Source organism: Desmodus rotundus, chromosome 5 (genome assembly GCF_022682495.2).
Source record: "Desmodus rotundus isolate HL8 chromosome 5, HLdesRot8A.1, whole genome shotgun sequence".
Lineage (NCBI taxonomy): Eukaryota > Metazoa > Chordata > Mammalia > Chiroptera > Phyllostomidae > Desmodus > Desmodus rotundus.
In genome coordinates this window covers 45,225,309-45,238,599 of record NC_071391.1, presented here as the reverse complement: position 1 = coordinate 45,238,599, position 13,291 = coordinate 45,225,309, and the positions used below count along the sequence as shown (strand labels likewise).

Below are 13,291 nucleotides of genomic sequence, written 5' to 3'. Positions count from 1 at the left end.
ATGCATCGTTTGTTCTTATTCAATAATGTAGTACTGAGTGAGTGCTGAGTTAAAGAATAGAGGAATGCTCTCAGGTAGGGAAATTGTAGAGTCTCCATATTTGTTAATTGTCCAGTATGATAAACATAATGCAGTCCCAATGTCACTGATTCACCAATAGTCTGTCTGATAGCAGAAGTTTGACCCTCCTATTTTCATAGACTCATCACAAGAAACTTCCAAAGTGCTATTGTCATATCATTGGAAAACAGTAGGAATCTTGGCTGACACTGCTGAACTCTTCATCCAGACTATGAGTGAGAAATTGAACCCCAGATTTTGTTACCCAAAGACTAAAAGCATGTATACTACTGAAATTAATTCCATATCTCCTTTGGTAAATGGTCTCCAGCCTCTGCTACTCTTTAACTTACAGCCTTTGCAGTGGCTTCATAGTTTGTTGGACAGCTCCTCTTCTAAGGAGACTTATTTCTTCCATTAAGTCAGTTCCTTTCTGACCTATAGAATGTCCAATTCCTTTATTGTTCAATTAAGAAGGCAGTCTTCTGATAGCACTTGATAAAAATTTATATTATGTAACTTTTCACATGCATATGCCGTTAGTCTCCAAAAAAAGATCTTAGTAATATTTGTTGAGTGAATGAACAGAAGAGCTGAATGCTATTTTTGAGCTCTAAACTTTGGAAACACCTTCCCTTTTAGAGATGAGACTTCTGAATCTAAAGAAGAAAATAGTGACAATATGTAGTTGTGATAGGTTATGTTTGTTACAGGTATGTAGTATCTTTTTCCTCTTCTGTTGGAGGGGTGATTCCCCACTGTAGGAATGCAAATTCTTTCTGTGACTTTCTTTGGCCAGTGGAATTTGAGTGAATAACCAGCAACTTTAAAATGTGTGTGTGTAGCTTGTCTCAGTGTCTCTTTTTTTATCTCTGTTACAAGGATGAGCATGTTCTCTGTCAGAGTTTTTCTTTCAACCTACACCTATGATGGAAAAGATACATAGAGCAGGTGTGAGTCTGACTCACAGGTGGAACATAGATAGGCACAGCTGGCCCATAGTGTTCATAGAACATGAGCAAGGGTGATTTTTGCTTTACTTGCAATCAACTCCAGAGACTTGAGAGTTTTTAGCAGATATGAGTTCTTTCTGGGAATTCAACTCATGACAGTTCAAGATTCTATGTATTTAAGTTTAAAAAAGGGAAATTCAACTATTTCTTCTTCTAGTATATACTAAAATTGATATTGAATTTCACTTGTCTTTCTGCTTTGTCTCCTTACATGAAGTCTCATAATTGAACATTACTTCAGTTAGGGAGGCTTAGTTGGTTGGAGTTTCATCCTGAACACTGAAAGTGTCTGGGTTCGATTTCTTCATCAGGGAACATAGCTAGGTTGTGGGTTGGATCCTGGGTTGGGGTGCAGATGAGAGGCAACTGATAGAATAGTTTCAATGGATTGCTGGTCAGTTCTCAAGTATCTCAGTCCTCCAGATGTTGAGGTGAGTAATTGGGCAGCAAGGAATGAAGTGGTATCAAACAAGGGCCTCTAACTGTGTTCTCTGAGCCTTCCCAAATACTCCTTTGCTTTTTCTCTGTAGCGATGAGGCATTCTGTATCGTAGGTAAGATTATTGTCAAAAATGCTCACTTTCCCAGAATATACTTAACCACATGTTGACTATGGGCTTGGCCACCTGCACCATGTTGGTCGTTTGGGTATTAGCAGATGTGTTGTAAGCAGACACTTGAAATTTGCTTGTGTGGAGGGGCTTGCTTTCTTCTGACTGTACCGCACCATGGAATGTGTCTTGGTTAACCCACTGGTCTAAGGAGGAAATGGAAAAAGTGGAGTCGAGCTGTCTCATCAACTTGCAGCTTGAAGCAGAGCCTCCCAGCAAGTCCAGCATAAAGGAACAGATTCCCAGTTGATTTGAAGAAGGATGAACAATTCAGTTAACTCCAGTAAAATCATCCAGCCAATCTGCAGATGTTTGAGAGATACATTTTATTGTTGTGTACTGCTGAGATTTTTGTGGATATTGTTTCTACAGCACATTCTGAAAATTAATTGTTTATTTGTCATTGTTAATTAGTGAATTGATTATAGGAAAATGGATTAAATAAGTATTTCCAGACTGCAAAATCTCTTTTGTCCCTATGTTTGGTGCAAGAACGACCTAGACTTTCAAGTAACAGTCATATCTCCCACAGACAGTGATTTTGTTTTAACACATAATGGTAATTAATCTCATGTGTTAAACACTATATGTATTAAGCACTGTATGTGTTAAACACTTATGTATTAAACATCATACACTGTTAGTTTTATTCACAAATAGGAAATAACTCTTCTTCAGCTATCTTATGTCGACACTGTGTACTTAGAGAGAACATAGCACTCATGAGAATATCTTCATGCTATTTTCAGACTTGAAGGTTTACCATTACATAAACATCACAGAGTACAGAAATATGTTTGCACTAATTCAAACTTAATTACAACAATTTCCACCATTCTTGTATCACAGTTCTAAACTTTCTAGAGCCAAAGTTTGTCAGTTATTTTCCAAAAAAACATAGCTTGTAACAGGCAGACATTAAGGTCATTTGTAGGTAGAAAGATGGACCTTTATTATTTATAGATGGTTGGTAATTGTTGATAAGTAGTTACATTAAAAGTGCTTTCTTAATTACATAATAAGATCCTACTTTCACTCCTTACATTAGCAAAACTTGAGACTATCTTCACTTTAGTTACAAGAAACACCATGACCAGAACACTGCCATTTCAAAGTCACAAGATGGAAATCAATGTCCGCTCAGGCCAACATACATAGCAGGTACACAAAATAAATCCTAAAGGATGATCTTGATCTGATGAGGCTGGAGTTCCTGCCCTTCCAGGTCATATCAGATAAGACTTGGTTACAGTTTACATGTTGTAATGAGACTCTGTTCCTTAGGAGGGGTAGGAGTCTGAAGAGGCACATCAAAGACCAAGGTACAAGCAGGCACTACCTCAAGCGCTCACAGCTCTGAGGAACAAATAATGACTCCTGGGAGTCATGACTAAGTGCTCCTAAACATGGAGAGGACATGGACTTCAGAGAACCCAAGGGGTGAAGCCCTGGCTCTAAGGAGACCCCTTGTGTCAACACCCAGAGAGGAAACCAAAGTCTTCCACGAGCCCCCGAGGGCCTCATCAGGTACATCAGTGTCTGCTTCCACATCCTTCTGGGAGAAGAGCAGAGGTTTGTGAAGATAAAGCCAGCTGCCTCCTTCCCGGCTTCCTCCTTCTCAAACTCCTCCCACTGATGTTACTTGAAGCAAAAGGACAGGGCCAAGGATTCTACCTCAGACAAAAGGCTGTGGTCAGAGCTGAACTAGCAGAAACAGGAAGGAAGTGACACAGGTCTTGTGAGTGGGAGAGGATGGGGCACTCTTAGAAAGTTACCTTCCACACCCAGTCCTGGTCTTAGGCGTTAACTCCCTGCCTGCTCCCTACTTCGTTATTGCCTCTATTTTGACCCTCACTTGAGGGAGCATAAGTCTTGATGGTCCAACTCAAATGCTTTGTCTACAAACTCCAGACACTCCTTACACTACACAGGATTTTTGCTTTCTTTCTATATCAAACACTGTGGTTCAACTCCAAAAATTCTTAGCTGATTATTCCAGTGTGGGTCCTGTCACTTCTCACCTATCATTTCTCCTCCCACCCCACCAGTATCCTTGTCCCATATAGGAAGCTTCTGCAGTAGTCAGGAGACAGAAAATGGGGCCTGAACTAGGAAGATGCAGGGAGAGGTAAGGAGTACATTTCTTATAGGTTCTTCTTCCACAAGCCACATCCCTGAAGGACCTTAGGTGAGTGACTATTTTCCTGTCTCTGGGTTGTAATCATTCAAATTACCTTTCTGGTACCCTCTTACGATATAGGTGTAGACTACAAAGTAGTGCCAGTATTAACTGAGTACTTTCTGTGCCTGGAGACACATGCAAGCACTTTGGGAAACAACAAAGAAATAGCTGAGACCTATGATCTTGTGTGGACAGTTTGGCTTCTGAAACAGAGCACAGGCAGGATGAAACATTCACTGCAAAGCAGGCTCTGGCATTCTGGATATTTGGTAAGAAAGATGGGCTCTACCTACTCCCTTACATTCTCTGAGATCCTTATTCTGGGAAGGGTATATTTTTGATGAAGTTCCACAGCAGTAAGGGCCATGCAGTGTGGGACACCCTGAGTTTGGGGTAGAAGTTGGTCAGAAGAGGTAACTGTTTATTTGTGTGAGGAAGGGTGGCTAGGTCACAGGTTGGTCACTTATGTTCAGAAGGTGGGGAGAACAAGTCAGGGAGAGGTAAGGGCTCAGAGGCAAAATGAGCGATGTTCATTTTTGTTGACAAACACACATTTACTGAGGGTGAAGCTGCAACAGGTATGTGAGATCATTCACAGTCATTTTAGACTATTATTATTCTGTAGCGGGCCCTATTCTTGTTATTGACAGTATACTAGGGAGAGCAAAAATGTTCTGCCGAAACTGGAATTGTTCCCTACAAAGCCAAAATGCTTGTTCCTGGTGCAGATGAAGGTATATTAGTAGCACATGGAAAAATTCTTTCCAGTGAGAAGATTTTATTCTGATGCAGGTAGCCAAAGTGGTTGGGCTTTCTTTGAACTTCTATTTTGTTTGAATGTTAAATTGGAAGATAACCAGCTATTGGACCCTATAGGGAGATCTTGTGAATGTAGTGAGAAGACAATTTCCATTCTGGTTGTTCATTCCTCATTTGGTGAAATAGTCAGCACAGGGTGTATGCTAGATGCTGGGAGTGAATAAGGCAGTCCCTTCACTCCAGGTGCCTTCACTTCACACTGTGTGGGGTGTTTGTGGTAAGACAGAAACTGGAGCAGCTCCTTTTAGCTGCTTAATCTGAAAAATTTGGTGCTGTTTTGACTGCCTTTTCTCTTATGATCTACATTTCATCTGTCAAAAAAGATCCCATGGCACTTTTCTCAAATATGGCTCCAATCTGATTGCTTCCACCACCTACCCCGCCACCACTTACCCTGCCACCACCTTGGCTCTTAGGCAGCGTTCTCCCTTATTGCTGTCATTGCCTCCAGAGCCTGTTTTTCTTTTCTTTTTTTTACCCTTACACTTTCATGTTATTCTCATGATAGGGAGCAGAGAAAATTTAGAAATTGTCAAATATGTCCCTTAGCTCATAAAATGTCTTTGTGAGAGAAATGAGGGAGTTTTGCAAATTTCCCACAAAGGCCTACTGGGCCCTGCGTGATCTGGCCCCACCTGTATGAACTCTATAAATGTCTCCTTCGTTCTAGTCCTTTAGTGACACTGGCATTGTAGCTGATTGTTGAGCACTAATAATATTACTGTCTTCCATTATTTGTTCTGACTGTTCCCTTTGCCTAGAGTTCTTCACCCAGGGGTAACTCCCTATATGCTCTCTCTTTTATGCCTCTCTCACTTGTTTCTCACTCACTTTTTTGCTCTAGCCATTGCTGCGGTAACCACTTGAGTGCAAGTATAGCTTGATTGCACTAAACTCAGCTGCACCCTGCCCTTGGGTTTCTCTGTTCCATTGCGTGGGCACTGAAGGAGACTGTTCAGCTATTCTGGAACATGTGTGAATCTGTCAGTCTGAGGAAATTAATACCTTGGGTTCACCTTTGATGGGAGGTAGGCGGGAAACCAGTGGGTAAATACATCCCTCTTATATCTTGCTTGAGCAGACAATTACTGAGTTGTTTTCTGCATGATGTTGTTTTTAGAATTTTTCAATTACAGTTTGTATTCAAAATTATTGTCTATTAGATTTAGCTATATAGCATAGTGGTTAGAAAGCCACGTACTTTACAGAGTGGTTCCCCTCTCGTTCCAATGTTTAAGTAAACAGCTGGCCCCATACATAGTGATCACAATATAATTGAGTATATTCCTTATGCTGTAATTTATATCTCTGTGACTATTCTGTAACTACCGGTTTGTACTTCTTAAACACGTGGCATTGATCACACGTTACCCAGCTTGAAGTGCAGCTTTGGATGTGATCGTCTGTGTTATTGTTTTATTCTTTCATCCTATCTTTCCCCCTGTTATAATCTTCCCCATAAACACTTTCATGGAATCCAAGGTTCTGACTTTTAATGAAACGGAGCTAACATATTTTCTCACCTCATTCAATCTTTGCTCTAATTTCCTACCCAATGAAGCCTACACCAATTTCTTTTTAAAAACTTCTGCCTTCCCCTTCTTGTAAATCCCAGATGTCCCATTCTCGTTACCCTTTTTAAAAATCTACTATGTAAATTATTTTATTATCCATCTGAAACACTAAGAAAACCTGTTCACTAAGGCACCAATCTATTTTATTTGCACACTTACATTTAATATTTAGTAAAAGTATAACTTTTTCAGTAAATGTACTGAATACACATACTGAATGTTTTGTCAATATAGAATTGAACAAAGCTAAATATAGAGCCCTGAAGAAATTCCATATTTAGAGGTAGGGCAGATGCAGGTGACCAACATGAAAAACTAAGGGGATAGAAAACGATAGTGTCATATTAGCCAAGAGCAAAGAAGGTCTCAAAAGGAGAGAACTGTCAATTCAGATGTGAGTTGCTGAGAGGTGGAGTTGCATGGAAGCAGGTAGATTACAATGGCACCATCATCAGAGAGGTCACTGGTGGTTCCAGTGTAAGCATTTTCAGGGAAGTCATGGGAATGAATTCAGATCGCAATGTCCCATTACCAAAGGATATGTGAGAGAGTTCTGACTGAATATAAACATTTCCAGAAGTTCTCTGTGAAGAGAAGCAGAGATTTGAAAGTAACAGAAGGAAAAGAATATAAGATAGGAGGGACAATATTAATCAATACAATGATTTTGTTTAAAAGTGTATTTCTATGGAAGAAGAGAGATGAATGACAAATAAGGCTCTGCAAACACTAAAGAATTACACATAATTCCTTATACATGAAAGGAGATTATACATAATCTCTCCACAGAACATCCCATATACGTAGGGCCTTTGTCCTTCCCATTTACAGAGAAGAAAATGGTGTTGGAGATAAGTGATTGTGTAAGTTCTTTCAACTTGTATAAATGGCAGTTGTGATTTGATCCAAGACCCTTACATTCTAAAATGTTTCTGTACCACATAGAAAGAAGTCATTTTCCAATTTGGATATGCTGATTTAGTTACCTATAAGTAACTTAGATGGAAGCAATAAAATGTAGTTATTTAGGGCCTGGAATTGGAGACAGCCAGAACACAAACTCAGTTGCTTAACCCTACCAAATCTGACATCTTAGAGATATTAGATTTCCAAAACTTAATTTTCTTATATTGAAAAGAGACCAAACTTTTCCAGTACTTAGTTTGTTCAGTGTTATAGTAAATGTTTTAAATACATTTGTTATGTAATGCTTGTAAAACCCACGTTAACTGGATTGTATGAGAAAAAAGTAGCTGTGGAAAAACTGGGCGACTTCAATGTTTAAGGATTTGAAAGAAGAGAAAAGTGAACAAGAGAAGAGGAAAAGGTAAATGATTAAGAATGAAGGGCATTTATCATGAAAGTCAGCTATCAGTCTTGCTGAATATGAGAGAGTTTGCCTGAAATGAAAATGAGGGAGCTAGAGGATGGCTGGAGAGAGAGCCACGTGAATAGGGAGCTAAAACTGAATTTAGATGAAGAGACCCAGAGGGAGAGGCTCCTCATTTTCTCAGTAAGCTGGAGGCAGGGCTGTATGTACAGAGATTTGTGGATATGGAAAGGACCTGGAAGATATATCCTAGAGCAGTTCGTTCTAGTAGAGCTTTCTACGAAAAAGAAAACATTATGTATCTGAATGGTCTAATTAGGTGTCACTGGGCACATGTGGCTACTGGGCACTTACAAAGTGTTAGGGATACCTGACTCGTTGCACTTTAATTTTATTTCAATAAATGTAAATTGCCACACGTGGCCCATGGCAACCATGTCAGATGATGTAGTGCTAGAGAAAATATACAATTGTGCAATGAATAAGAGCATTAGAAATTGCAGGTTGTATTCAACTTATACAGTCACCCAAGCCGGATATTCTGGGATAGAAAAGTGGCTTTTTGGTTGTGAGCTTAGCTTGATTATCAGCTAGAATGGTAGCAATGTATGTTCTAAAGAAATGCATTTGTTTACACATACTTCCTCTTCTTTTAACAGGACATTCCTGACATCACCTTGAACACAGAAAACACTTCCTTGTCTTTATTTGTGTTGCAAAAGCTGTCACGTGATGTCAGTAGGAATCATGCTTAATGTTCTGTTTTGTCAATGAAATTCAAAGTTCCTTGAGAGGAGGAAACATGGATTGTGCTTCTCCATGTCCATGAGACCTAAAAATGAGTCATTTTAAGGTCTAACAATGAGAATAATAAGAACTACTCCTCCCAATGAGGTACATTCTGAAGGTGAAGGAGCCCATAAAAACCGACAAGGAGAATTTCCAGAAGCTATGTCAACCTCCAATATTACCTCAACCCATCCAGCTGCCTTCTTGTTGGTAGGAATTCCAGGTTTGGAGCACCTGCATGTCTGGATCTCCATTCCTTTCTGCTTCGCCTATACTCTGGCTCTGCTAGGCAATTGCACTCTACTCTTCATAATCTGGGCTGATGCAGCCCTCCATGAGCCCATGTACCTCTTTCTGGCCATGTTGGCAACCATCGATCTAGTCCTTTCTTCTACAACACTGCCTAAAATGCTGGCTATTTTTTGGTTTAGAGATCGGCAGATCAACTTCCATGCCTGTCTGGTCCAGATGTTCTTTCTCCACTCCTTCTCCATCATGGAGTCAGCAGTGCTGCTGGCCATGGCCTTTGACCGCTATGTGGCCATCTGCAAGCCACTGCACTACACCTCAGTCCTGACCAGGCCCCTTATCACCAAGATTGGTGCAACTGCCATGATTCGGGCTGTGACACTAGTGATCCCACTCCCCTTTCTGCTCCGATGCTTCCACTACTGCCACGGCCCCGAGATTGCCCACTGCTACTGTGAGCACATGGCTGTGGTAAGGCTGGCCTGTGGGGACACTCGCTTCAACAATATCTATGGCATAGCTGTGGCCATGTTTATAACGGTGTTGGATTTGCTGTTTGTCATCCTGTCTTATATCTTCATCCTTCGGGCAGTTCTGCAGCTTGCCTCTCAGGAGGCCCGCTACAAGGCCTTTGGGACATGTGTGTCTCACATAGGTGCCATCTTGTCCACCTACACACCTGTTGTCATCTCTTCAGTCATGCACCGTGTGGCCCGCCGGGCTGCCCCTCATGTCCATATACTCCTTGCTGTCTTCTATCTTCTTTTCCCACCCATGGTGAACCCCATCATCTATGGCGTGAAGACCAAGCAGATTCGTGATCATGTGCTAAGCCTATTCTGGAAAAAGTCTGTGTAGATGCATTGTTTTTTCTTGCTCACTAATGCAGTACTGAGTGAGGGCTCAGTTAAGGAATAGAGGGATGCTCTCAAGCAGGAAAATTGTAGAGTCTCCATATTTGTTAATTGTCCAGTATGATAAACATAATGCAGTCCCAATGTCACTGATTCACCAATAGTCTGTCTGATAGCAGAAGTTTGACCCTCCTATTTTCATAGACTCATCACAAGAAACTTCCAAAGTGCTATTGTCATATCAGTGGAAAACAGTAGGAATCTTGGCTGACACTGCTGAACTCTTCACCCAGACTATGAGTGAGAAATTGAACCCCAGATTTTGTTACCCAAAGACTAAAAGCACGTATACTACTGAAATTAATTACATATCTCCTTTGGTAAATGGTGTCCAGCCTCTGCTACTCTTTGACTTACAGCCTTTGCAGTGACTTCATAGTTTGTTGGACAGCTCCTCTTCTAAGGAGACTTATTTCTTCCATTAAGTCAGTTCCTTTTTGACCTATAGAATGGCCAATTCCTTTGTTGTTCAATTAAGAAGGGAGTCTTCTGACAGCACTTGAGAAAAATTTATATTATGTAACTTTTCACATGCATATGTCTTTAGTCTCCAAAAAAAGATCTTAGTAATATTTGTTGAGTGAACGAACAGAAGAGCTGAATGCTATTTTTGTGCTCTATACTGTGGAGTTACCTTCCCTTTTTGAGATGAGACTTCTGAAGCTAAAGAAGAAAATAGTGACAATATGTAGTTGTGATAGGTTATTGCTGTTCACTGGTGTTTACTATCTCATTCCTCTCCTGCTGGAGGGGTGTTTCTTAATTGTAGGAATGCTAATTCTTATTGTTACTTTCTTTGTTTAAAAATTATATTTAGCCAATGGAATTTGAGTCACTTTGAAATGTGCCAGAGTAATTAGAAACTTTATAATGTGTGTGTGTAGCTTGGCTCCATATCTTTGTCTCTTCATCTCTGCTACAAGAAAGAGTGCCTATCCTTTTGGGACAGCATGGATGGAACTGGAGAGCATGATGCTAAGTGAAATAGGCCAGGTGGTGAAAGACAAATACCATATGATCTCACCTTTAAGGGGAAACTAATCAACAAAACAAACAAGCAAGCAAAATATAACCAGAGACATTGAAATTAAGAACAATGTGACAGTCTCTAGAAGAGGGGAGGTGGGAGGGGATATTGGAATGAAAGGGGGGAAGGGTTTTCGGGAACAACTATAAAGGACACATGGACAAAACCAAGGGGGGGGCAGTGAAATCAGGGGAGGGAGGTGGGGATGGCCTGGGTGCATGGGCGTGGTGGGGGGAAATTGCATACAACTGTACTTGAACAACAATAAAAGAAAGAAAGAAACAAACAAATCAAAAAAATGAAGAAAAAAAAAGAATCACAATGTTTCCAATCAGAATTTTCTCTTCAACCTAGACCCATGATGGAGAAGACACACAGAGCATGTGTGAGTCTGACTGACGGCCTGGAGCCCAGGTACAGCTGGCTCATAGTGTTCATAGAACTGAGGAAGGTGATTTTGTTGTGTTTGCAGTAAACCACTGAGACCTGAGAGTTGTCTGCTGGAATTGTGTGTTCTTTCTTGCACTTTATGTCAAGGAAGTTCAAGACTCCAAGTACTTAAATTAAAAAAAAAAAGAAAATCCATTATTTCTTTTTATATCATATCCTGAAAATGATATTGAATGTCAGGGTTTTTTTTTTTATCATTTGTCTCCTTACATGAACTCTTATAACTGAACATTACTTCAGTCAGTTTTTAAAGAAGCTCTCATACATACTTTTTTCATGAAGTTGTACTTATACAACCATGTTTTCTATTTTTTTATTTGTGGTCTTTTTATTTCCGTAGTACTAATTAAAAGGAGTTTCTTTAATTCTAAGCAATGAGGAGGAAAAGCTTATAGGCTCAGAAAAATCACCTCCAGACCCTCCAGGCCTACGTTATCTGCAAATGTCATAGCTTGCCTCATAGACACATGTGGAGGCTGATGGTTTCAATGGATCGCTGGTCAGTTCTCAAGTATCTCAGTCCTCCAGGTGTTGAGGTGAGTAATGGGGCAGCAAGGAAGGAAGTGGTATAAACCAAAAGCCTGTAACTCTGTTCTCTGAGCCTTTCCAAATTCTCAGTACTAATGGGTCATTTTGTGTTGTAGATTAGACTACTGTTTAAAAATGCTCACTTTCCCAGAATATACTTACCCACATGTTGACTATGGGGTTGGCCAAGTGCACCTCTTTGGTCAATGTAATATTAGCAGATATTGTGCAAGCAGAAGGCTGAAATTTGCTTGTGCAGAGGGGGCTTGTGTTCTGACTCCATGAGACTGTGCCTGATTAACGCCTGGTCTAAGGAGGATGTGGAAAAAGTGGAGACAAGCTGCTTTATCAACTTGCAGCTTCAAGCAGAGCCTCACAGCCTAGCCCGGCATAGATCAGCAGATTCCCGGACAAACTGAAGATGGACTAACAATTCATGTGAAGTCAGCAAAGTCATTTTAGCCAATGTATGAGATGCAGAGTATGACCCATACATTTTATTGTTGTGTATTGCTAGATTTTGTGGGTATATTTTTCCACAATGCATTCAGGAAACTGTGTTTGTTAATTAGTAAATTGAGTGTAGTAAATTGCATTAAATAATTATTTCCAGACTGCAAGATCTTATTTGTCCCTATATTTGGTGTGGGAATGACCTTGGCTTTCTAGTAACACTTACACACTCCACAGGGAGTGATTTTATCCCACATAGAAATCTATTTGTATACAAACTTAATCACCATGTAATAAACACTATGCATTGTTGGCTTTATTCACAGGTAAGAAATAACTCTCCTATAACTATCTTATGTCAACACTGTGTGCTTAGATGGAACATAGCATTCATGAGAATGTTTGCATGTGGTTTCTAGATTTTTTGTTTAATCATTACATAAATAATACAAGGAAATATGTTTATACTAATTTAAGCTTTATTACAACAATGTCTACCATTCTTGCATGCTAGTTTTGAATTTTCTAGAGTCTAAGTAATTTTCAGTTGAGTTATCCAAACATTGTCTCTATATATGGATTCTTTTTTAAAATTTATTAAGAATGAGCTTTATTAAAAGTGATTTTGGAAAAAAAGTATTTACAAATACTAATAAAAATGAACAATTTACCTGGATATTTTTTTATTGTTATTCAATTACAGTTGTCTGCATTTTCTCCCCATCCCTCCACCCCACCCCAGCCAAACCCACCTCCCTCCCCCACCTCCACCCTCCCCCTTGATTTTGTCCATGTGTCCTTTATAAGTAGTTCCTGTAAACTCCTCTCCCCACTGTCCCCTCCCCACTCCCCTCTGGCTATTGTTAGGTTGTTCTTAACTTCAATGTCTCTGGTTCTATTTTGTTTGCTTTTTTCTTTTGTTGATTATGTTCCAGTTAAAGGTGAGATCATATGGTATTTGTCCCTCACCACCTGGCTTATTTCACTTAGCATAAATATATATATGGATTCTTGACTAACCCAGACACTTATTTTATCTAGGAGAGCCCCAGATCATTGGTAGCTCAGAAATGGCCAGATCACTGATTAGAATACAGATTAACAAAACCAGGAAGGCAAACTTCACTCTACATTTTATCAAACATTAGAAATATCCCAAACTTCTTGAATATCATTTCATGTGGTGTTTTGCTTAGGATGCTCTGTCTCACTGTTGTGTCTGTTCCCCCCTCCCCATTGTGTTCTTCATTTCAGATATTGTAATTTTCATTTCTGAAAGTTTAATTGGGGGTT

The 13,291-nt window shown here is 39.9% G+C and overlaps 1 protein-coding gene across 3 annotated transcripts; it reads left to right on the top strand.

Moving 5' to 3' along the window:
* The first annotated feature begins 3,267 nt into the window (after nt 1-3,267).
* On the top strand, nt 3,268-10,173 carry LOC112316085 (olfactory receptor 52K1). Of its 3 annotated transcripts, none has more exons than XM_045181959.2 (3): nt 3,268-3,416; nt 3,944-4,134; nt 8,248-10,173. In XM_045181959.2, the coding sequence occupies exon 3, from the start codon at nt 8,450-8,452 to the stop codon at nt 9,482-9,484; it is 1,035 nt and encodes a 344-aa protein (XP_045037894.2). In that variant the 5' UTR covers nt 3,268-3,416; nt 3,944-4,134; nt 8,248-8,449; the 3' UTR covers nt 9,485-10,173. The 3 variants fall into 3 exon arrangements, with proteins under 3 accessions (XP_045037894.2, XP_045037893.2, XP_024428562.3); XM_045181958.2 differs by having other exon boundaries at nt 3,268-3,811; XM_024572794.3 differs by lacking the exon at nt 3,944-4,134 and having other exon boundaries at nt 3,268-3,871.
* Nucleotides 10,174-13,291: the final 3,118 nt, after the last annotated feature.